Source organism: Xyrauchen texanus, chromosome 2, assembly GCF_025860055.1.
Source record: "Xyrauchen texanus isolate HMW12.3.18 chromosome 2, RBS_HiC_50CHRs, whole genome shotgun sequence".
Lineage (NCBI taxonomy): Eukaryota > Metazoa > Chordata > Actinopteri > Cypriniformes > Catostomidae > Xyrauchen > Xyrauchen texanus.
In genome coordinates, this window is record NC_068277.1 from 16,954,715 (window position 1) to 16,980,133 (window position 25,419).

A 25,419-nucleotide genomic window follows, 5' to 3' on the forward strand; every position below is an offset into this window, starting at 1 on the left:
CATGGCACAAAATTGGAAGTAAAGTTAGATATGAATAACCCGGAAGATATAATCACACGGCTCCAGAAACTACAATATGGCAGCGTACATAGGTACACGTGAATGCATAAAATGTAATGTTTCTTGATCGTGAAGCTTATTGTTCAGTTTAACCCGCATAATTGTTGCGATTTATAGGATGTAATGTAGTCTTAACGCAAAATAGTATTTTCAAAGTGTTTAATCTCAGATCTACTGTGCTCTTAAAACGTGCTACCAATTTCAATAGCTTATTTTTTTACACTGTTGTTGAAGAGATTAACTGTGTGAGCAAACTGTGTTTAATTGTTGTCGATGTCATGTAGCCGGTGAGTAATCGTGGCGGTGAGGTGTGTGATGATGTTCCCGAGCTCTCTGACAGTGATGATGAACAGTGGCAGCCAATGGAGGAGGGATCTGAAAACATGACAGTCCCGTGTGTGCTGTGTGACAGGTACTGGAAGGGTCAAGAGAAGCAACTCATACTGATTCTTCCTAAAATGAAAGACTACCTAGTAGAATTATATTTTGCCGCATATATATATATATATATATATATATATATATATATATATATATATATATATATATATATATATATATATATATATATATATAATTTATTTATTTATTTAAAAAAAATTTTGCAGTTCACTATGGTTCTGTTGTTTGGTTCTGTAGAAACAGGGAAGGGAGGGTTACTTTTGAAATGTATTCCACTACAGATTACAGAATACATGCTGTAATTTGTAATATATTCTGTTATATTACTCAAGGTCAGTAACGTTTTCTAAATAATTTGGATTACTTCTTCAGCACTGGTAGATTTTTTTTTTTGTTTGTTTTGACTATAAAAAATCTGCCAGTACAGAAAGACAAAATACACATGTTAAAAATACATTTTCTGAAAAACCTTAATATCTTATGCAGTGTTGTTTCTAAAACAAGATAAATCAAATATCTTGTTTTAAGGATTTTTAGATATTTTTACAGGAAAACATTAAAAAAAATTATTATCAAGAATACGATTTTTGCCCTAGTATCAAAGGTCTTACTAGAGAAATAAATTATGATCCAACGTGAATTCTTGATAAAAAAAATATGCTTGTGCTGAGAGCATGTAAAGTGGCTAGAAATAGCATTTTATCTTAGTGTAAAGCTGACAATTTACACAAGGTTTTATTTCTTCTGCTCCAAACTTACTAAATGTAATTCTCTGTCTGCTCGTATGAATGTAACACATCTTAAGAAAGTGTTTCACTGCTGTTCAAATGCACTTTGGATCGCATCATTTATATGTATAAATGTTTTCCATCTGAAAAGACTAAATATTAAATGAAGCAAATGACAATTAAATGCTAATTAATCGCATCAGTAATAAAAATAATTTTTGAATGTAGCTGTATTGTAATTACCAATGATTTAAATTGTAACTGTAGTGGAATACAGTTACTTATATTTAGTATTTTTAATACGTAATCCCGTTACATGTATTTTGTTACTCCCCAACTCTCTTTACAAATATATATATTTTTTTCTTAGTTACAAAAATTTTAGGTTCTCTATTAATACGAGGTAACAAGAACTGCATGCATAATAATTATTGAAGAATTTTAAAACATGCTGTTGTAGAATTAGAAAAAGTAATTTTATATGTATAGCATGTCAAACTACTGAACATGCCATCTACTTATTTAACTGATGATGTTATGATTTATGCACACATATCTGTTTCTCATTTCAAACAGGACTCTCACTTCTGTCTCTGAAACATTCAAACACTGTAAGGTGGACCATGGTGTGGATATTCCAGAACTGGTCCGAAAACACAGTAAGGATCCCAAACTAAACTAAAACACTTTGGTGGCTCAATGAGTGATTTTTGATGTCTCTTGTTTTAATTCCTCTATAGGGCTTGATGATTATGGCTATATAAAGATGATAAACTACATTAGAACAACTGTAAGTATCACTTTTAATCATACAGTTTGTGAGTCTAGAGCATATTGGTGATTGGACATGGAAATGAAACCTGATTGTGTTGTGTTGTATTGCAGAAATGTTCTGCAGAGTGTTTGTTGCTGGTTTCAGGCCCATTACCATGGGACAGTGATGAATTTATGAAGCCAGTCTTGCCTGATGACCCATTACTACAGATAGGTGTGACACTTGTTATTATTATTAAAAAATAGAAGTAAAATCATCTTGATATTCTTAGGTCAGCATAAGGACAAATTCCATTCTTCATCTTTGAACTTGACTGGTAGAAGAGTCTATTTTCACGGGATTGATCCTTTAGTGTTGATTGTCTTTGGTGTGATTTGTAAAACATGAAACTTTCTGCTATGCAAAACTGCAAATAGTTTAAGTTAACTTTCTCATTCCCATATTTTAAACAAACTTTTGTTTGCATTGTGCATACTGACAGTGTTTTATTTTTGTCTGTCTCAGATTTGGAGGAGTTGAGTGGGGCTGAAGTGGTGACGTTGAGCACCTCGGCTGGTGATCAGGCAGATTTGCTGCTTCAGAGATCCAGGCAGGCTGAAGACAGAGCTCAGAGAGCTGAGGAAGCCCTGGCTCGTGCCATGGAGGATCTGCACAAACTCAAGTTAGTAAAAGATAGTATAACATTCAAGCAAACTTGTTCATGTGCTTTAGGTTGCTGAGAAGAAAAGAAAAGCACCTGCAAATGGAATTAGCCTAATAGAATCAAGTACAGGCAACCTGTAATATTTTATGTAACCCTTCTTTACTCATTTAAAGGAATATTCTGGGTAACCGGTTCAATACAAGTTACGCTCAATCAGAAGCATTTGTGGCATAATGTTGATTACCACAAAAATACATTTTGTACACATCCCTCCTTTGTAAAAAAAATTGTTTTATCCCTTTTTCTCCCAATTTGGGAGAACTACTTAGTAGGTCCTTGTGGCAGCGCGGTTACTCACCTCAATCCGGGTGGCGGACGACAAATCCCAGTTGCCTCAACTTCTGAGGCGTCAATCCATGCATCTTATCACTCCGCATACGGAGGCTCATGCTACTCTCTGCGATCCACACACCATTTACCACGCACCCCATTGAGAGTGAGAACCCCTAATAGTGACCACGAGGAGGTTACCCCATGTGTCACCCTCCCTAGCAACCTGGCCAATTTGGTTTCTTATGAGACCTGGCTGGAGTCACTCAGCACGCCCTGGATTCAAACTCGTGACTCCATGGGTGGTAGTCAGCGTCAATACTCACTGAGCTACCCAGGCCCCCCTCTGTCCCTCCTTTTCTTTAAAAAAAAAAGCAAAAACCTTGGTTACAGTGCTTATTATAAGTTTTCATGCATACCAATATGCTGATAACTCCAAAAATCTGACAAAGCAAGAAATCCGTGCTTACATGAGATTTGAAATTACGAGTTATACGCTTTTGACGTTAAATCAAATCACTTTATTGTCACACTACCATGTACACAAGTGCAACAGTATGTGAAAGTCATGTGTGCAGTTCCGAGCATCATAGCAGTCATGACAGTGAAGAGACATATACCAATTACAATAAACAACATATTTACAAAACACAATTTACATATCAAATGTACACATACTTACACAACACAATAATAATATACAATGTACAGTAAACAATACACACAATATAGAATACACATACAATAAAAAAATAAATAAAGAGTATATAAAAAAATATATATACAGTAGTTGTATTGTGGAGAATATAATTATGACAGTCCAGTGTGAGATATAAGATTAATAAACCGTTAAGAGGCATGTGCACAACACTTGGGAACATTGGATAGAAACTGGTAATCTACCTGTGTCGATCGGTTAAGGACCAAGAATGGAAAGCCATTTAATGCGTTTACACGACCACACACGTTGTCGCCTTATTAAGCATAATCTGTGTAAAAACATGCATGTAAACGTGCTCAGTGTGGCACTTACAATGGAAGTAAATGGGTCAATCCTTAAACGTTAAAATACTCACTGTTTCAATAGTATAGCCACAAAACGTAAACAATATGTGTGTTAACATGATTTTAGTGTGATAAAATCGCTTGCTTACCTTTCCTGTTTAAAGTTATATCTAATTTTACAACTTTGTTGCCATGACAACGTAAAGCTGTAAACCCTAAAACTATTAAACGGCAGAAAGATTATGATTTAAACAACTTAAAGGGAAGTTAATTAATGGAAGTGCTTTTATAAAATTATAAGTTTATTCCATGTACTGTCAAGTGCTTCATCAGATTTGTCGTGTTGCTGGTCTTGGCAGCAATTATCTTGAATGGAGATCATTTTTCAGTAGGAGCTACTTTTTCATATTGTAACCAAATAATATAAATGATGCCTTGAGGTGAATAAGCTTAACATTTCTGCCTTTTTAAACCCTCCAAATATTGGCCCCATTCACTTCCATTGTAAGTGCCTCACTGAAACCTTGATTTTGCTTTTGTTTTTTTAAATAAGAGGGATAAGTCGAAATACATTTTTGCAGTAATCAATATTATGCCACAAATGTTGTCGATTGAGCTTAATTTGTATTAAACCCAGAATATTAATTCAATCACTCATCTTTAGTTTAAATTTCTGTGCAATAATACTTGTTTGCCGCAAGTATAATTACCTTGTTAAACTAGCACTGTTAAACTTTTGTCCGAAACACTAGTGTTATCTTGAAAAATGTCCTACCTATTATTGTAAACTTTAACATCACTGATTCCAGAGTACAGCTTTCTGTGTTATGAGAAGAAGTGCAGAACTCACAGAACTCTGTCTATATTCAGTTTTATTTAATTGTATACAGTGCAACTGCCTGTGATCATCTAGCATATCCAGGTCTAAAAATACATATCATACATGTTGGGGTATTGGCAATGTATAAAACTATGTAAATGCTTTGGATAAAGATTAGCTGCAAATTATTAACCCTTTAAGCTCGGATGGGCCTGCTAGGAAAAATAAAAATACTTGAAAAAACATATGAATAACTACAGTCTTGACTAACACCAAAAAATTGGTATTGTTTGAAAGCTTAGAAATTCTACTTTCAAATGCGTACTGGGATTTTGACCAAAGCTGAACAAGTGCTTTGAAATTTGCAGACAAATCAGAAGTGTTCAGTTTTGATAATGTATATATTGGCATATATTCTTGGAAAGCTCTCAAAGATTAGAATACAATCAGCCTATTTGTTTTACTCAGAGTAATAGCTAAGTATATTTCTTTGACAATTATGTTGATGTTACTTATATGCAATGTATTCATCTTTAACTTAAATTAATGAACAATAAATGGAACATAAAATAACACATACCATTACTTAGAGGAGGTGATTATCTTTCAAACAGCCCTCACACAAGGTGTAGAGATCATGAGATAATCCACACGAAACTCAATGTTACATATGACAACCAGGAGATGGCGCTAAGTAAATTACACTGACTTGATGCAGGCTCATTGAGTCAAAAGGCACTCATTCTGTGAAATCTCATTACTAAAATCATCTGCATTGTTAGATGGCATGTGTTATTAGTTCTTCTGTACAATTATTATGTTTTATTTGTTTGGAGAGCCTTTTGGACACATGGAGATGCTTTTGGACACTGTGATAAATGATATTTGTAATGCTATAACTTTTGATTGCTTTGTCATATCAACACAACATTTTTCTCAGATACAGTTGACATGATTGGAAATAAAATAAAAGCAGCTTTTTGGAGCCACCTTAGTTACACCCAGAGATATATAATGGCAAAAAAAGAAAGAAATTATGAAAGAAATGTAATATTTGGCTAAATTTATTTTGTGATTTTTCAGCAGTTCCTTAGGCTGAGAGTCTCAGAATATATCATAATCTATATCATTAAAACATTTGAAAAGTTTTCTTTATGATGATTTCAACCACATGACCCTACTTGTTTTGGTTTTGTTTTGTTATAAGCCTTTTATTTTGGGGATGCCATTGAAACATGAAATCTTTAAAAACACCTTCAGAGCTCAAAGGGTTAAGTGACACATTTTTCCCAAAATGGTAGCTGTGGGGTAAAGTGCAGGTAATACTGTTAAAAATTATTTTACTCTTAAAAAAAATATTTCAAGAATTGTTTAACTGCATTTAAATATACTGAATATTAAATCCTTTCTGTTTTTTGACAGTGCGATATATGTGCAAAAATATAAGGCTTTGGAATGTGATTGTGCATTAATAAATTAATAATTTATTTTCACATTTTTTACATTGGAAATGTAAAATCATTCATATAGTCTGCAATAATTCAACTTAACTCCTTGACATGACACAGCTTACACCTTATGTGGGGTAAGTTGTGTCTCTGTCTCTGGAAATCTTTGCGATGACCCTATGTTATAGACCATTTTTCTAATGGCATTTTTCAGATGACCTTTTTTCATTACATGTTTGTAGAGGAATTTATTTGACCTCTATTTCATTTGTCTTTGCCCAAGAGACTATTTAAGCAAAATGTGGAAAGCATTCCCCCCCTGTCCTCTACTTCATCCTTCAAGTTTGGACCAGCTAATTATTGTTTTAAATGTGGTTAACCAAGTAATTCACGCAGTTTGTAAACTTGTTTAAAGTTATCCGTGATCGTTACTGATTTGAAGAAAGAACAGCTCACTTTGAGAGTGTAAATCATGAAACCTATGGGTAATAAATAACTGGGTCCAGCAGGGGGCAGCATAGAGAGTAGTTTAAAAGACACCAGCTGAAGTGATAGAGGTGCAAAAAAAGAGGCGGGTCAATAGAAGTTAGACATGGGGTAAAATTCCACTGCAGTGGTTAAGATTTTGAGCAATCGCTCACATGTACATACACGTGTGCTAAAGGGACTGACCAAGCCTTCCTCTGTCTAAATGTAGGTGTTTTATTGTTTGCATCACCCCAGAATGCTGGCACAAGGTCTAGTGCTGAATGCAGACACAAGCCATGGCCCTTCAAGCTTAGGGGCCATTGCTGAGTTGAGAGAAGATGAAGACGAGGCCTACTTTAGCTCTTATGGGCATTACAGCATCCATGAGGAGATGCTGAAGGTAAGTCTGTCCCCATTTAGCATTGTCTCTTTGGCCTTATTTGCTACTGGCGAGGGTAGAAGTGTCACAGGAAATTGTTTCAGCCAACTCTCACTCTGTGCAAACTCCTTCATTGCAAAAAGATAGCAAATGACTTGCCCTGTGCAGTATATTTTCATGATTCACCATTATTTATTTTTGCCACAAGGCAATTTTATAGTAGATTTTCAGCTTTCTTGTTAAGATGTCATTGTTTGAGCATTGTGACTGCAGTAAAGCATGTTGCAGTAAGAAGCGTGTGGATCATCGACTCTCATACTGCAGTAAATGCTTTAGAAGGCCAGTGATTGGTGCTTCCTCCAACTTGCATTAAACACAGGTTTGCGTCAGAGTAGAAACTCTTGTGCACCCTCTGCAGAGGAGAGGCAGATGTATGGTGCAGCGCAAGCTCTGACGCCTTTTACAGTCCATCGTAAAATGATGCCATTTACCATCATAAGGTCAAATAATTGCACGATCTTTAACCCTTTACCAACTAACACTCAACTTTCCATGTAAGTAAGCCATAGTTTTCCACTAACTTTTAATTCGAAAGTTGAAGTGACACTCAAACATGTTTAATTCTAAACATTTAGAGAGAATACTTTAATGAGAGTATTTTTTTTTTTTTTTGTTTAGAATTCTTAAAGGGATATTTTACCAAAAAATGAAAAATATATTAATTTATTCACCCTGGTGTTGTTTCAACCCAGTAAGTCTTTCTTTTTATGACGTTATAGGCAGAATGTTAGCCTCAGTCACTATTCACTTTCATTAAATCTTTTTGAATGTGAATGGTGACTGTGGTTGTCAGTGCCTAACATCTCCTTTTGTATTCCATTCAAGAAAGAAAGTCATACATGTTTTGAATTACATTGAGGTGAGTGAATGATGACAGAATTTTCTTTTTCTTTTCTTTTTTTCCTATTCCTTTAAAGAATCCTATTCCAATACAATTCTAAAGGGTTGTTTAAGGGATAGTTTGCCCAAAAATGAAAATTCACTCATCATTTACTCACCCTCAGGACATCTGAGATGTGTATGACTCTTTTTTTTTTCTGCTGAACACAAACTAAGATTTTTAGAAAAATATCTCAGCTCTGTAGGTCCATACAATGCAAGTCAATAGTGTCCAGAACATTGAAGGTTCAAAAAACATATAAAGGCAGCAAAAAAAGTAATCAATACTTCTCCACTTGTTTAATCCTTCAAAGGTGATTTAAGTAGGGCTGGGTATCGTTAAAAACATTTTGATATCGATATCTTGACTTCGATACCGGTTCCTAAATGATACTTTTTTCAACACCAATTTTATGAAATCCGTTTTAACAAGATTACAAACATTACCTCAAAAAAACTTTGGTTTTATTTATTTTTTTCAGTTTGTTCACTTTTTTACAGACTCAGAGACTCTCCTGAGCCTTCTGGTCTCGTCATGCCAGGGTCGGCAGGGGCAGAGGCTATAACATTGATTTGAAGAGGAAAAAAAAAAACAAGAAAGCTAAACTGTTAATTCAGCCAACCCTAAAGATAAGTACGGTTTAACAAGATAACTAGTTTAATGTGAGTTAAACTTGTGAATGCAGTTAAAGTCAACCTTAAAGCATTTTTAGCATCTATTTAGCTAGCTAACTATAGCCATACATCCAAACAATATCTAACGTTATATAGGTCCCAGTTTATAGGACTATGTCACCGCACACCAGAATTTTACAATTAGACAAGCATGTACCACTACAAGTTAGCCGATTTAGTTTTTTTGGGTTGTTTGCTAAACGTTAACCTACCTGTCCCAGTCATAGCAGCGCTGCATTCATCAGTAGTTTTGGAGGAGTACTCGGTGGGCATGTTAAATGAAGCTCTTTGGGAGGAGGATGCTGAATGGATGACTGCAACGGCTCGGTCTTCTTGCAATCGAAGAAGGGGCAACTTTCTGCTCTGAAGTTTATTCCATGCACTGTCAAGTGCTCCATCAGATTTGTTGTGTTGCTGTTCTTGGCAGCAATTATCTTGAATGGAGATCATTTTTCAGTAGGAGCTACTTTTTCATATTGTAACCAAATAATATAAACGATGCCTTGAGGTGATTAAAAACATACACATCATATTCTGAAATGCATAACATATGATCATGCATTTGTTTTCGTATCTCGTATCACTTCTCGCGTGTAAACTGTTGTGAAATGTAATTTGGAGTCCAGGCAGAGTCGTCAAGGATTCGTCAATAGTGTAATGTCTTGTAATGTGTTCAACCCTGTCGCGGATTCGTTGTGTAATTTGAAAACGCTACGACTTCAGTGACAAGACAGACAGTTGTGTAATATGACCGGTACCACGATCCGACGTCTTTGAAAGTTATGTAGTCTGTAGGAGCCATTAGGTATCGAAATGTGATACCGAACGACAAAAAGTTTGTTGATACTCGATAGTTTAGAGGCAATTCGTTCGGTGCCTAAAATGTATCGAACTCGATACCCAGCCCTAGATATAAGTGTGGGTGAGAAACGGATACATTTTTAAGTCCTTTTTTTATAAATTGATAGCAATATGCAAAAAGAATGCAAATCAGCAAAAAGAAGAACAATGTAAAAGTGAAAATGGAGATTTACAGTAAAACATAACTTTTTTTCTCTTTCTCACCCACACCTATCATATTGCTTCAATTGGGCCTTCAAGGTTCTGGCCACCATTGATATGCATGGTAAGGACCTACAGAGCCAAAATATTTTTCTAAAACTCTTTGTTGGTGTTCTGCAGAAGAAAGAAAGCCATACACATCTGGAGTAAATGAGAAGAGAATGTATTTTGTTTTGGTAAACTATCCCTTTTAATAAAATCTCTGTGAAATTTTTATAAATAAAAATATAAAATCTTGTAGTATTTATTTTTGATTTGTTTTGTCTGAATTTCAGTTTAGCAAGTATGAGCTTCTTTAATTTTTTATAGGATTCTTATTGCAGATCTCTTTTTGAATGTTTATAAATCATAACATAAATTCCTTTAGCAATCCATTAGCATTCCTTTGGATAAGTATTCCTTTATAATTCTAAATGGAATTATATAATTTGTTGTCATTTTTATAATTAAACATATGTGACTGTCACTTTAACTTCCAACAAAAAAATTGAGTGAATAACTGTGGCTTTAATCAACTGCCTTACATGGGAAGTTAGTAAAGGGATAAAGATTGCACCATTCCTTAAATGGTTAGTTCACCCAAAAATGAAAATGATTCCATAATTTACTCACCTTCAAGCTATCCTAGGTGTATATGAATTTCTTCTTTCAGCCAAACACAATCGGAGTTATATAAAAAAAACCTGGCTCTTCCAAGCTTTATAATGGGAGTGAATGGTACCTTTGATTTTGAAGCCCAAAAAAGCACATCCATCCATCAAAAAAGTAATCCATACGGCTTCATGGGGTTAAATAAGGCCTTCTGAAGCAAAGTGATTTGTTTTTGTAAGAAAAATATCCATATTTATAACTTTGTAATCTATAATCACTGGCTTCCGGTAATGGCCGGCTGCATGTTCAGGAGAGAGTCGAATTCCGGCGTATGATGTAGGCGTAGTGTAAGCTCTGGTGAGAAGTGATGAATGCGGAAGCGCGCGTTGTTTACAGCAAAGGAAAATGTCAAAAACAAGTCAGTTGTTTTAGCTATACTGTAGATTTGTACTAGTCTTAAAATGGTGCATTCGTGTGTCTATCCAGTTATTCCAATCATCCATTCATGGCAGCAAACTCTCTCAGCCTCTGTTGGCATTACCTCGCATTTCCTGCATGAGCACCACCACGCCTCCCGTACTCTCCGTCAACCAGATTCTTTTGTTTGTGCTGCCGCTGCTGCAGCCTCCTCCATCTCCCAGAGTTCCTGGTCAGTGTACTCCGGTTCAAACAAATAGGGCTGGGGAAAAAACTCAATCTCCTCTCCTCTTCTCTTATATTGAAATCCTCTGACATTTTTCTTTAAAAATCCTTGTTGTTAACTTCTAATTCGTAACCACCGTTTGTTTTGCTCTATTCTCTGCGCTTCCACATTTGTCACTTCCCACCTGAGCTTATGCTATGCCTGCATCATATGCCAGAACTCAACTCTCGTGAACGTGAGGATGGCTGTTACCGGAAGCCAGTGTTTATAGTTTATAAAGTTATAAATATGGATGTTTTTCTTACAAAAGCGCATCGCTTCACTTCAGAAAGCCTTTACTAGCCCCTTGGATGGATTACTTTTTTGATGGATGCACTTTTTTGGGCTTCAAAATCTAAGGTACCATTCACTCCCATTATAAAGCTTAGAAGAGCCTGGATATTTTTTAATATACAACAGTTAGTTCCGGTCCTCGAATCTGATTGGACGAGAGATGTTCCATGAGCACTGATGGTCTGACAACATCTGTATCACTCTGCTTGTGTACGTCGTCATATACTAAAGTGTAAGAGCAGTGCATATGTGTTAAGAGCTAATGTAGGCTATGTGTCTGTTTTTACATCTATTTTTTTTTCGACATTACATATGTTAGCCAGCAGGTGGTGGCAAAAGATAATTTTTGTGTGTAATATGAGCCAGTTGGTGATATGAAGTGAATCCCTTAGTCATTGTTTACATAGAAGAGCCCTCCGTGATCACTCATATTACTACTGCATTACTAAAGCTAGGAAATAGCTTTAAACGGCTTTAAACTAACAAATTCAGCATAAAGGCTTATCACAGCTGAGAGACACAACATTGATTACAGAACTCAAGGTGCTTACCTCTTACTGGAGTTTCCACATTAGATACATACTGTTTAAAATGGCAGAAGAGATTGCAGATTCTATAGGGAATGACTCTTGTGCACCAGCTACCGTGAAATAGAGAGGAATACCCCCGCTTTGACGGCTATTTTACCTCTGAGAAAGCTGAACTTCAGAAAGCTGACAGCATCTCTGCTTAGGTGTGGACAGGTGATTACACATGCTCTCTCTCTCTCTCTCTCTCTCTCTCTCTCTCTCTCTCACACACACACACACACACACCCATCCATCCATCCAGCCTTGTTTATCCAATAAGTTGTTCAAAACAGCACAAGCCATGAGACTATTTCTGAAGTGACATTTTGAATTACTAATGGAGGCTTGAACGCATCATTTGGTTTGAACCAGCAATGGCAGATTCTGATCGGTTGCGTAATAAAGTAGTTCCATGCACAAATGTGTTTTTATGAACCTACTCCGTTTTTCCCTTATTTTTTTACAATTTACTTGTTCACTGAACTGTTGTCACACTCGCAATCATGCTATATGGCCCTAAATTAGCACTGCTGTGATTACCTAAGGCACTCGGCCTGCGGCCGAATTACAGCAGTGCTGATGTAGGGCCATATCGCACACTTGCTTGTTTGATATTGCTTAAGTATAACTCCAATTGTGTTTGGCTGAAAGAAAAAAGTAATATTCACCTAGGATGGCTTGAGGTTGAGTAAATTATTTTTGGGTGAACTAACTCTTAAAGTCTATGATGTTAAATGGCATTATAAAAACATTAGCATAAATAACTGAAATCTGGATTTTTAGATAATTCAGTAGGATCTGATTTGAATTTTAAAATGTTCTTATTTGATCTCCTTTGGTTGGTTTTAAATTATAATAGAAATTCCATTCGCATTCCTTGACAAGGAAAAGCTGAATGTTTAACCCTATTGCACAAAAAATAAGCTCCTTTGTTGTTCGCAATTTGCCCTCTGAAACTTCTGGATTAAACTGCTATAAATGTAAAGCCTCATGTCCAGAATGGAAATGCATTTTGGCATCATGTATGTTCTGGGTGGTGCTTATTCTGATTGGCAGGTTAATTAGGCATTTCTGGCTGTAAAATTCTGCTGGCTAAGCAAGAAGTGTCAGGGTCAGTTTCATTACATTTTTCATTTCCACTCCCAATAACACTCCCCCTCCAAAAAATAATGACCATTTATGCATACTTTTAATTGCTTTATAATTCAATTTTGACTGAGATTTGTATTTCATGCTGCTTAACGATTGTTAATTTAATTTCCAGCATGGGCCTTGACTGAAAGAAAGTCATCAGCTATAACTGTGGCAAAGCCTGTTTTAAGGCATTAAAATTACATTTTTGCTCTGAATGATTGGATCGTGTTAAACTATTTTTCTCTTGCAAGGATGGGTGCGTTCTGTCTTCTTAATGGAAAATAGAATGGTGACACAGCATCATTACTTAAGACTCCTTTTTTTCTTTTTGGTTGTCTCGTTTTCCGACAGGACAAGGTGCGCACTGAAAGCTATAGAGACTTCATGTACTGCAACATGGGCGACTTCAAGGACAAGGTGAGTCCAGCCATGTTCAGTGTTGTATAGGTGTAGTAGAGAAAGGTATGTGTATATAATGACAGCACTGATATAAAAACCCATTGCATTATACTGAGCTGCAGTATTTTTTTAAAAGGGGGGGTCTCTCGTGTGCCAACTGCAATGGGCTGATAACAGGGTAATTGCTGTTCCATGTGCACACACACATAAAAAACACTGCAGAAGGCTTGCAGTGAAATTCACCACAGCTCATATACAAACCATTAATTCTATGCTGACATTGTCTAGATCAGCTTGAGCCTGCTGCAGCCGAACATGGATACAGGGGGGACACGAAGAGAAAGGGGGGTAGACAACGAATGGGACTTATCTTGGCCAGCATGGTCCAGCCAGTGGTCTTTGGCAAATAAGGGTTAGACCCTGTCAGCATGATAAATGCCTTGGGTGCCGTTATTACGCATCTGCACACTCAAGATCGCACAGACAAGCTGGCAGGTCGAGGGTGCCCGGGCAGCTCCGTAGGGTGGAAAGTTTACGTGCTGCTCCTTTAACCTGTAGGTGGTGCTTGACGTCGGATGTGGTACGGGAATCCTCTCTATGTTTGCTGCCAAAGCAGGAGCCAGAAAGGTCATTGCTGTCGATCAGTCAGAGATCATATACCAGGCAATGGACATTGTCAGGTGAGTTAACATCAGACCTTAGTAATTGACAGATTCTTGGGTATTTGATTAAGGCCCTCTATGGCTAAATGTGTTTGTTTTTAATAAAAGGAAAATGATATACTACTCCCTCTATAACAGTATTTCTCCAATATGAAGCAAAAACAATTAAAGGAATAGTTCACCCAAAAATGAAACATAATTTACTTGCTCCCATGTTCTTCCAAACCCATAAGCTGTTATTTTGTCCAAGGAATACAAATGGGGAATATTTGAAGAAACTTCATTCAGCTGTTTTTCATATAACAGTTTAAAGTGACGAAGCTGTCAAGCTCCAAAAAGGACACAAGCTCTATAAAAGAACCATAAAAGTAGTCCATATGACTTGTGTGCTATATTCCAAGTCTTCTAAAGCCAAATAATTTCTTTGTTTGAGGAACAGACCAACATTTACTGTAGGTCATTATTCACAGAAAATCTTACCCTTCGCTGCAGCTCTCAAATCTCATTCTCCATTCTGCATATTCAATCTATAACACAGAATGTTTTGACGTCAATGACGTCACACCTGGATTGTCACTTTGATAATGAGGTTGCAGTGCTTCAACGGATGGGAAGATTATCGGTGAATAACTGTGTTCTTATATAGAGTGTTTTTATAACGGACTACGTTTGTGGTGCTTAAATCCGCCATTATATTTCTAGTGTCAAAAAAAGAATGGATGCGACATCATTTCCAACGAAATCTGTCCATAAATAAGGTGTATGTTGTGGTAGTTTGAAGCAGCTTGACTGGGCAAACATTCAGGAAATATTCGTACTGGCTGTTAAACACTTTCTTACTGCCATTGGTCCACGTCATCGGTGGGTGTAACCCAGTGCTCCACCTACTTTGACAGCAATGTCTTTTTCCAGGATTGCTTTTGAACAGACAAAACATGATTCAAGCTTTGCAAAGGATCTGCTATTGAAGTAGGGGGCAGTTGAAAACACTTAACATAATTAAACAGTTTCATTCATGAATATCTCAAATGTCATGACTTTTTGACTGAGTGTTAACAGTTGTGCTTGAAATGAACAGTTTAATATATTCAGATGCAGTGTGTTGGATGTGCGTTATGCATAAACCCTGAAATTTAGTTTTTTTAATGTTCTTCCGATTGAGTATGCTGAATTTGAGGGGCTGCATGATGTTAGCCAATCATAACAGTGCGTGTTTACGTTGAACTTTTAAGAAAGCACTTAGTCAAAACTGAGCGTTTCAGACAGAGGGCCAAAACAGGGTGGAAAATGATCATATATCAATAAATTGTGACTGTTTTGGAGCAAAACAAACTTTCATAGCATTAACAGTGGACCTCAGGGAAGATAATACAATTATAAAAAATTGCACTTCATCACCCCTTTAAATCATCATCAAGTGGTTTAAGCAGTACTTCTACTAGTCATATGGATTCTATTCTTTGAGTGAGGCATGTTGTCATTGGTAACACATTTTAATGATGCATTGGTTTTACACTTTGCCTGTTGTCAAAACAGTGTGCATCTCATGTTTAAATGTTCTTGTAACAATCGACCAGTTGCATGGGTGGTGTCCGAATGTTCGCAAACAGTACCGTTGCTCAGCTGTTTTGACCTTCTATCTAGCTTTAAATGAAGGAGAACATTGCTGTTAGTGTATAAGTGCCTTAAAAGGTTTTTCCCTGTCCTTTTTGGAGCTTAAAAGTTGTGGTCACTAAGAACTTTCTCCATCGCAGCTTTTTTATTTTCTACTTCCTTTCTACAGTGACATGTCTTTGTTTGTTATAATTGCCATTCAGACACACCACCTTCCTCAATGATAGTAACACAGACCTACACAAATTTTCACCAGTGTTTTCACATAGACTCTATTACACGGCAATCTCTTGTGGAGGACTGCCTCACCCCTAGTCCATTTTGTATTTGTCTCAGTTGTTGAATTCAATAGTTTTTTTCGAGCTGCAGTCACATCCTTAAAGGCCTGTCGTTTACCTCTGCCCAGTCGGCTTCCAATATTACCCCACTTCCATCCTTGTTCAGTGTCTCACGTGCACGCTAAACATACAAATGGACTTCAGCTCACCCTATCTGCTTTTTTTACGACCTATCTGCCCATTAAAATTGCCTCATGTATCACCTCCCAGGGCGCTTTCATTTCAAGAGCAGGAATATAGTTTTATTCATTGGAGATGTATTCACAACATGTGGTGTCTCTGTTTAGATTCTTTAGATTATTGTTATTGTTATTATGTAAGTATAAGTAGAAGCAGGCAGTAGAATGGTAGGAAAATGAAGTTTAATTTTACAGTTCGCTGGGCCGCTGTTGGGCCAAGTCCTCCTACATTCTGCATGTGTGTTTGAGTGTGTTTTGCAGAAGTGTTGTTTCTAGGTAGAAATGCATGATCCTTAACACAACAATAGTGGAGATGGTAATGGATCTTATTTTTGTATTTTTTTGAATGCCAACATATATACATGAAAGTATAATTTCTAGGTTGAGGAACCTATATTACATTGCACAATTACAGAAATGTGAGAAAGTTTGGAGTTATACGATTTTACGTGAGCCTAAAATATATATATATATATTTTTTAAGGATAACATCCTTTTAAACATTTGCATTCACAGTCTTTTTAGAAGAACTTTAGTAACTTGAGGAATAATGATGAAAATAGTAACTGAATTTAGGTTGTTATTTACTTAAAGTGGTAGTAAAATGTATGTGAACCCTTTGGAAGCTGGTTTTCTGCATTCATTGGTAAAAAAAAAGTTATCTCATCTTCATCAAGTCACAAGTATAGACAAACAATAATTTGCTTAACCTAAAAACACAAACAATTATAATATTTCATGTCTTTATTGAACACATCCCATTAAACATTTACAGTGCTGTGAAAAAATTTAGTGAACCCCTAGGCTAATTATGTCAACAAAAGCTAATTAGAGACAGAAGTTGGTAATCTTGGCATCCAGTTAATGAAACTAGATTGGGAGGTGTGGGTTAGAGCTACTTTGACATATAAAAAACACTCAAAAGAAGCATCGGTTGACATGAACCATGCCTTTTATCTTAAAAAAACCTACGATCATGAATTGTTTTAGGAAAAGGGAAAGTTTTCTCTAAGAATTTATATATTCATCTGTCCACAGTTAGACAAATTGTCTATAAATGGAGACAATTTATTACTATGGCTACTCTCCCTAAAAGTAGTCGTCTAGCCAATTTGACTCAAAGGCACACCGCAGAATGCTCAATGAGGTAAAAAGAGTGACCTATAGTGACAGCTAAAGACTTGAAGGAATCATTGGTAATTGTTAACATCTCTGTTCATTAGTCTACGAAAAACATTAAACAGGCATGGTGTCCATGGCAAGACACCACGAATGAATCTGCTGATTAAAAAACATTGCTGCATGCCTGAAGTTTGCCAAAGACCACCTTGACATTACACAACGCTACTGAGAAAATTGTTTGTGGACTAATGAAACTAAGGTTGAATTTTTTGGGAATAACATGTCGCACTACATATTGCATAAAAAGTGCACCGCATACCAATATAAAAACATCATCACAACGCTGAAGTATGGTGGAGGGAGCATCATGATTTGGGGTTGCTTTGCTGCTTCGAGGCCTAGACCCTTGCCATCATCTAGGGAAAAATTAATTCCCAAGTTTATCAAGATATTCTATAGGATAATGTCAGGGTGGGTGTGCACCAGCTGATGCTCATTAGAGGTTGGGTGATGCAGCAGGACAATGACCCTAAACATCAAAGTAAATCCACTTAAGAATGTCTTAAAAAATAAACTATATTCACCTTTTGGAGTTGCCCAGACCTTAACCCAATAGAGATGTTCACACCAGACATCCTTAGAATATGACTGAGCTGAAGCAGTTCTGTAAGGAAGAATGGTACAAAATGCCTTCTGAACGTTGTGCAGGTCTAATCCGCAGCTACCGGAAACTCTTGATTGAGGTTATTCCTGCCAAAGGAGGACCGACCAGTTATTAAATCCAAGGTTTTTCCCACATTACTGTAAATGGTTAATGGGATGTGTTCAATAAAGGCATAAAATATTATAATGGTTTGAGTGATGTTAACTTAAGCTCATTGTTTGTATATACTTGTGACTTTGATGTAGATGAGAGCACATTTTATGACCAATCAATGCAGAAAATTAGCTAATTCCAAAGTGTTTACATACTTTTGCTTGCCACTGTTTTTCACCCTGTCATACAAGAAAAGTCATCATTTTGATTTGGTGTACTACACAACTGAATTCTGTACTCAAAAAACAAAATATTTTTTGAAGAATCTAAGACAGGGAAGAGTTACTAAAGGATTTCTGTTTGTGCCTCCATCAACGATCAGGCCATCAGTGTGCCATGGAATCGTCAAACTAGTGTCAAAGAAACCTAGGTTGAATGCTAGCGATTTGCAGGGATTCCTTTTTATGCTTTAATGTCTGCCTCCATGTTCACATCTAGAAAGAAACCCAATGACATTGATATTCAAGGCAGGACATTTTTGGTTATCATAAAGGATGCAACTGTTTTCCTAGAATTTAACGACTTTATGTCAGTGATACTCAAAAGGAGTTTTAGTCACATAATTGAGACAATTATCCAAAACACTGCAGTTAATGAACAAAGTGACTAAAAGCAGAAACAAAATAAACATTTTCAAATGGAAAAGATGTGGTCCTTTTATTCATTTGAAAAAGAGAGTTTTCCTGGTTTGCAAAAAGCATGGACCAACCCCCTGACTCTTTATTGCTGTTGACAGAGCCTAGGGCAGTTATTCTCAAAGTGTGGGGGGGCACGGAAGACTGCCCCATTCTCAAATCTCATTCACTTTCACACATTCAAAAAGGTTTTGAAAAACAATACACAATTTATTTTATTTGTATTTTCTTTACTTAAAATGTTTTTATAATTTCATCTGGCACTTCACCACATCCTCTTGATGGTCCGAGGTGTTTATACCCAGATAGCAACTAAATGCGGGCCAAATCTAGCTTACTTTTGGGTCTTCTGGTTTGGTTCTGGCAGTGAAATTGTAACACCTTTGTGTGAAATTTGTCTTAAGTCTGTTGTGAGTCCCGGTCAACCAAAAGAAACAAAGCAAAGGCTGCCATTCATTTGGCTGAAAATTGGCTTGAGTCTGTCCTGTGATATCTCCCCATGCAAAGGTAAATGTGACTGCACCTTTATGTGTATGCGTGCTTTATGTGTGGCCGGTGGGCAATTTCCAGAGTTCAAAATGTCTTGGCAAGGTTTTAATGTAAACACAGTCTATTATGTCTAAAGTAAACATAAATAGTGGGACATAAATGCAGATTTGTATCAGAATATAGGACTTGTGTAATGCAGCATAGATATTTTTTCTTCTTGGATGGATTAATGTATTTTAGTGGCTTTAAAAGGTATTCATGTGTTATTTAAATTTACATTTACATTGATTTATTTGGCAGACGCTTTTATCCAAAGCGACTTACAGAGCTCTTATTACAGGGACAATCCCACCGGAGCAACCTGGAGTTAATGGTGGTGGCTGTGGGGATCGAACCAGCGACCTTCTGATTAACAGTTATGCGCTTTAGCCCACTACGTCACCACCACTCCGTATTATAGGCTAATCATAAAGTGAAGACCAGTAATATTAGTTGTATTATGTCACATTCACTGCCATTCATTCTGAATTTATTTTGTTTCTAATTTGTTTCTGTTGCTTGTAATATGTTTCTTTGTTCTAATTTTATTACTGTTTGTTTGCTTTTCTTTAATAATTATTTTAACTTATAAAATAATTTAAAACTATAAAAAATGTTTAACTTAATATAGTTTGCTTAACAAATTAGTATTAGCGTTTGTTGTGGTATAAAAAATTTGTATCAAGAATCATCAAATTACACTGGTATTGGTATTGACAACTGAACTATCATGACAACAGTGCTTACAATGGATCCTGACATTACAATTGCATGGCTTCAGAAGAATTTAAATATAACGAGTGATATGGAATACTTTTATGAGCTTTTGGAGCTTGACAAAAACCTCTCGAGATTCACATTTGCTGCTACCAAGATTAAGGTGTGGTCCCACTAGACTATGCAAGCTTTTGCAAAAAGGTATCATCAGCCACTTCTCTGACTTGTGAATTTGCATATCCAAAATTAATTTAACCAATAGAGGATGTGAATGTCACAGACTGACCTCTTAGCTCAACAAAAAGAAATACAGATTTCCAAGCTGCATGGATTGCAGTGTTGTAGGAAATTGGAGTAGATGGTATATTTTAATATTTAAGATGATCTGTAATACTGGTCTGTATTCATTTTATTAAAAACAGAACATAGAGTGACATAATATCCTTCGTTGCAGGGTCCGAAGTAATTTAGCATGCTCAAAGCTTAGTGTGACCGCACATTTAGGGTTAGTTTGGGGTTAGGAGTTTATGAATGTTGCTCTCTCGATACCTTTAACAGGGGTTGTAATCTTGAAACAACCCCAGCGGATTGATCCCTGCTGCTTTATACTATTTATTTTTATTTTTTCAGTAAATATGTGAATGTTGTTCAGGCTTTTTAAATGGAGCATCTTTATCTTATATAGTGTTTGTCTTGGTAGCATTTACTGCAGAAATCCGGATAATCCTCACATAATCTTTAGAATTAGGAATTTATTTCCTAGGATTAAAAGTTTAACTCCTGACAAACTAGTATTTTGGTGGATAATCCAGTCTGTCATTATTACTTAGAAGCATAAATCCAATCATTATCTCAACAGATCAATATTCTTTGATAATTTCGCTTAAATTAAGTAAGGAAACTGGATTTTGAGGATTGTATTAAGTATCTCAATTTCCCCCCTCCTTTTTCCACCCTCTGTAGCTGACATTGTCCTCTAAATTAACCCAGTAATGAGATTAGTGTTTCCCTACTCAAGACAGTCCAGAGAAGGAGGGGAATGCTACAATGGGATCCTGGAAGAGTGTGATAGCGTGGAGGTGCCGAGATAAGGATCGGCTGGGCAGAAATGTGCTCCGCAGCCTTGAGTAATGACTCTGTCCCTAGTAACATTAGCTGTCATGATAATGGAGTATTTAGAGAGATTGATGCTCCGGGTTACTGGTCAAAAGGGGACGATCATTTAGATAGAAGGGGGGGTAGTATGTGTATTATTACACATACACACAAGCATTCAGGTGCACGATAGTTTGCTGACCCTAGTGCAAAAGGTCATGGAAGGAGGTGTTCTTGAATTGGTAACCTTAGGATTGTTGTCCCAGTGAGTCTGTTGTGGAGTGTATGATATGGATAAATGAGCACAAGTGTTTGAGGAGATTGTCTCCCAGCCATATTAGAGTAACTAACATTTATTTTCTCAGATGAGTTGTTAAACTTGTCCCATGTATTTTATAATTAACTTCTATGTAATGTTTTGTTGAGATTTACATTCTTTTTGTTTGGGGTACCAGAAACCCCAAGGGCGTATGTGTACAAATGATAACATTTCTCATTTCTAAATAAGTAATCTATTATTTTACTTTCTATTTCTTGTCATATCATCCTGTGAGATAATCCTCTGTTTTATGATAAAGTAGGTATGCACTAAGAAATATGACTGCTACCCATTATAGTAATGTTTTTTCTGTTTAGGGTCATATTGAACCAAGTAAAAACATAAGTACAATAAAAAAAGGCATGTTATCAAGTTTCAATTTGATTTATAATCAATTTAATAAAATTAGGAAAAGTCATGAAGTGTCACCCTGATAGTTGAATGTTAGGCAAAAAATTTTTACAATTAAAATGGGTTTTGAACAGTTAAAAATTCAAGTCTGGCAGTTCTCAAATACATTCTCGAATTTCAAGCAGGTTTTCAAATTCATTTTAATTTTAGCTTTAATATTTGATGTTCAAATCTGATTTCGTATTTAATATTTTCCACTTCAAGATTTTATATACAGTTTCAACCATTCCAACTGTTGGGACATTTCTAGCAAGAACTGTTAGCATGGAGTTATTTTGTTTGAATTAAATGTTTCATATAAGTACAGCTTACACTACAAGTGCTGTTAAAATGTTGCAAATGCCATTATTTCTGTTGCTTGCTGTTCCCTAGATCAAATAAACTGGAAAACACTATCACATTGATCAAGGGAAGAATAGAAGAACTAGACCTTCCTGTGGAAAATGTGGACATAATCATTTCAGAGTGGATGGTGAGTTAATGGTTTTGTGCATTTGCAGTCTTTATATTAAAATGCTTTCTATAGAGAGAAAAAAAAAATCGAATATGCAGTTTTTAGCTATTTTTCAACACACTGCTTACAGGGAAAAAAAATGACTAAGTGTGCTAATGAATCTCAGTTTTTGCAGCAATTATAGTTGGTTGTGACCTAAAAGTTGACATAAAGCAAAGTCTTGGCTTCCATTCTGCTGATAGGTTAAAGACATGTCAGCATCCATTTCTGCCCAGTCATTTCCCCTTTCAAAACCTGCTCAGGTGTTAGGATATAGAAAACCTGAGACAGTGATGCATTGTTTATTGATTAACAAGAAATTGCAGGCATAATCTATAATGGCATATATTCTGTGAACATTTTCATATTTTAGAAGGCAACCATCACTTCTCATTTGTTAAGATATGACTGACGTTTAATGTCAGTGTAATGTGTAATGTTGAGAAAAATTAGAATTCAGTAAAAGGTGCATTGAATTGGTCACTATAATTTAATAGTGAGAAATTTGGTCAAGCTTGTATCACACTGCACCCCTTGTTTAAGTTCTCTTAATGTGCTCTCCAGTAGGAAAAGGGAAAAGTAGGTCATAACACTCGAGACACCTAGCCATAGGCTCAAAAAAGGACATGGTGGAACCATTCTCTAAATTTGGAAACTTCCAGAACTTCTCATGAGATTTTAACCTGCAAACGTTTTTTTGCTGTCTCTGTATTTTTTATCGCTTGCAGGCTAATTGTGAAAAATACATGTTTTTCCCTTTTCGGTTGCATGTTGGGACTATAATTCAACAAACTTAGTGCCTGAGGGAAGTGTCTATGAATTTTCCTCTACATACCTGTGTGTGTTTGTGTGTGTGTTTGTGTTTGTGTTTGTGTTTGTGTTTGTGTGTGTGTGTGTGTGTGTGTGTGTGTGTGTGTGTGTGTGTGTGTGTTGCTACTGAAAAAAATAACCTGAGATTTGGGTCAGTGGAGCACATTATTTTCTGATTACAACTCTGGCTTGCTAAATGGTGGAAAAATCCTGCCCTTCATCATACTGTATGTGCAGTGTCGTCCATTTCATTCTGAAGTCTTTTCAAGTTTGTGTATTGCCACCATTTCCTTGTGAAACCAGAGAAGCATTCAGCCGTTTTCTGAAAATCGTTTTTCAAAATTTTATGGAACAATAGGTTTACAATTACCTTATTTCACAGAGTAGTAAGAGACATATATCCACAGAAAATGCAGTGACCCTGTCCACCACCTTTAATACCTCACTTGTCATTCTAAAAGGACTAGATGCCAAATAGTAGATAAAAAAAGTTGATTCAAGCTTCCATAAAAGGCATTATCATTAAGCTAAAGTATAAGGTAAGTTAAGTTCATATTGCATTCAAACAGAAATCAAGCAAAAAGATGTTTAATAAAATGTTAATAAAGATTATAATCTTTAGAATTGTGTGTGGAGTTTAGTCATGGATAAAGTGTTCAATTTTTGTCCATTTAAACCTCAAGAAATATTTATTTTATGTTTTTCTTTGGGGTTCATATTGAAATTTGTTTATTGATGTTATTTATCTGAAAATTTATCCAGACAGGTTGGCAGTAGAAATCAAATTAGTGCACATGTCCTATACTATGTCTGACTACACATATTAATGTAGAGCACCAATATTAGTTGATACTTTTAGTGAACAAAACCATTCCTAAAGAACTAGTTGGTAACATCATTGCAATATAAAACAACAGTACGAGTACAAATATTTAGGCCATAAACATACTCTTATACAAGTACACAAATGCAGATTATAGTCACTATATCGGCCTTTGCTGTAGCGCTGTGAATGCAACACATTATTAACGCGTTTTGCATTATGGATTGTGTTTTGCCAATTTACGAAATGCTACGATGTGTGAAATCAAACTTTTATATATAAAAACTTTTTCATTTATGTGTAGTATAGATCATGTAATACTACCTTTTTTACAATGGAGATTTGTCTCTAAATGTGTTACTCTACATTAAAAAACTGAGCATGCCAACTACTACTTTTATTCTCTTTTTGCCATCAGTGCTTGTTGCTGCTGTGGCTATGTTCTCTTAAGCAGAGGACTATTAACGATGAGCTATACATTTAACCAAAAACATGGTATAAAGTATTGGCTTTGGAAAACTGGCATCATTGGTGCACCTCCAGTCCAAAATGTCTCATCTTCTTTAATGTCTTTCACCGAGTCTATCAAGAAACCTTTCTCCCAGGTGGTTGACTGTCCTACTTCTGCACTGTCTTGAGTTTGTGTGTGCACTTGTAAGAAGGAGACAGAAAAGGAATCAATAAATCAGTGGAGGTAATTTTTAGAATAACGAGATGTCGTCTGGCAGCGAGAGACGGGTTTGAGCCACTGGAATGTCATTAAATAACTCACACAAATGATCTATACTTTAACACCCAGCAAAACAAACAGACTGGATTAGATTAAGGGGCTGAAAGAAAAAGAAAGAGAGGGATGGTTTCTGCCAATGGCGAGGTAGAAGAGAGAAGAAGTGAATTAGAGGAAGGCTAAATAAAAGTTGTCACAGGATGATCCATCATGTCAAACAATATGGCTTTTCAGTCCTCGGTTACACCTCTTAGAAATGTGAGGACGCTTCACTGCTTAAACCTATTCCTGCTGAAATTAGATGACGAGAGCCTGTTTTATTAATAAATTGCTACCTTTTAGCATTGAACTGACTAGTCAATTGGTTCTGCGCTGGGTCTGTGTCGACTTTTTGTGGATCACATTAATTTTAGTCACGCTTGTTCTACACATGGAGATTTTATAATTACTTGCAATGGCCACATATATTTGAAATTATGCGAAAGTGAAAATAAAGTGAACCTGGAGTGCTTTGCGTTCATAAAGCAGGTTAAAAGTGGACATGTGAGATGGTTTGATCTGAGTTCATTTAAAGTGTACACATACAAGCCAAAATGTGAACTGTTGGTAAACTAATCAAGTGTCATCCAGAGGCTGACAGAAACTATAAGCGAGTGGTATGTGATTGTTCTTTGCACCATTTATAACACCAATTAATGAGCTGGCCCATTTTTACTTGGCAACTAG

The 25,419-nt window shown here is 36.1% G+C and overlaps 1 protein-coding gene across 2 annotated transcripts in view; it reads left to right on the forward strand.

The window, feature by feature from the left end:
• Positions 1 to 25,419, forward strand: part of LOC127654458 (protein arginine N-methyltransferase 3-like) — an 82,984-nt gene that overhangs the window by 4,004 nt on the left and 53,561 nt on the right. Inside the window, exons 1-10 of one of the 2 annotated variants that reach the window (XM_052141671.1) lie at positions 65 to 92; positions 345 to 472; positions 1,767 to 1,849; positions 1,931 to 1,980; positions 2,076 to 2,178; positions 2,470 to 2,626; positions 6,935 to 7,079; positions 13,356 to 13,421; positions 13,962 to 14,083; positions 22,213 to 22,312. In XM_052141671.1, coding sequence (XP_051997631.1) covers positions 423 to 472; positions 1,767 to 1,849; positions 1,931 to 1,980; positions 2,076 to 2,178; positions 2,470 to 2,626; positions 6,935 to 7,079; positions 13,356 to 13,421; positions 13,962 to 14,083; positions 22,213 to 22,312 — 876 coding nt within the window. In that variant the 5' untranslated portion in view covers positions 65 to 92; positions 345 to 422. Of the gene's footprint in view, positions 1 to 64; positions 93 to 344; positions 473 to 1,766; positions 1,850 to 1,930; positions 1,981 to 2,075; positions 2,179 to 2,469; positions 2,627 to 6,934; positions 7,080 to 13,355; positions 13,422 to 13,961; positions 14,084 to 22,212; positions 22,313 to 25,419 lie in introns of those variants that run through there. The other variant, XM_052141680.1, reaches the window with a different exon arrangement.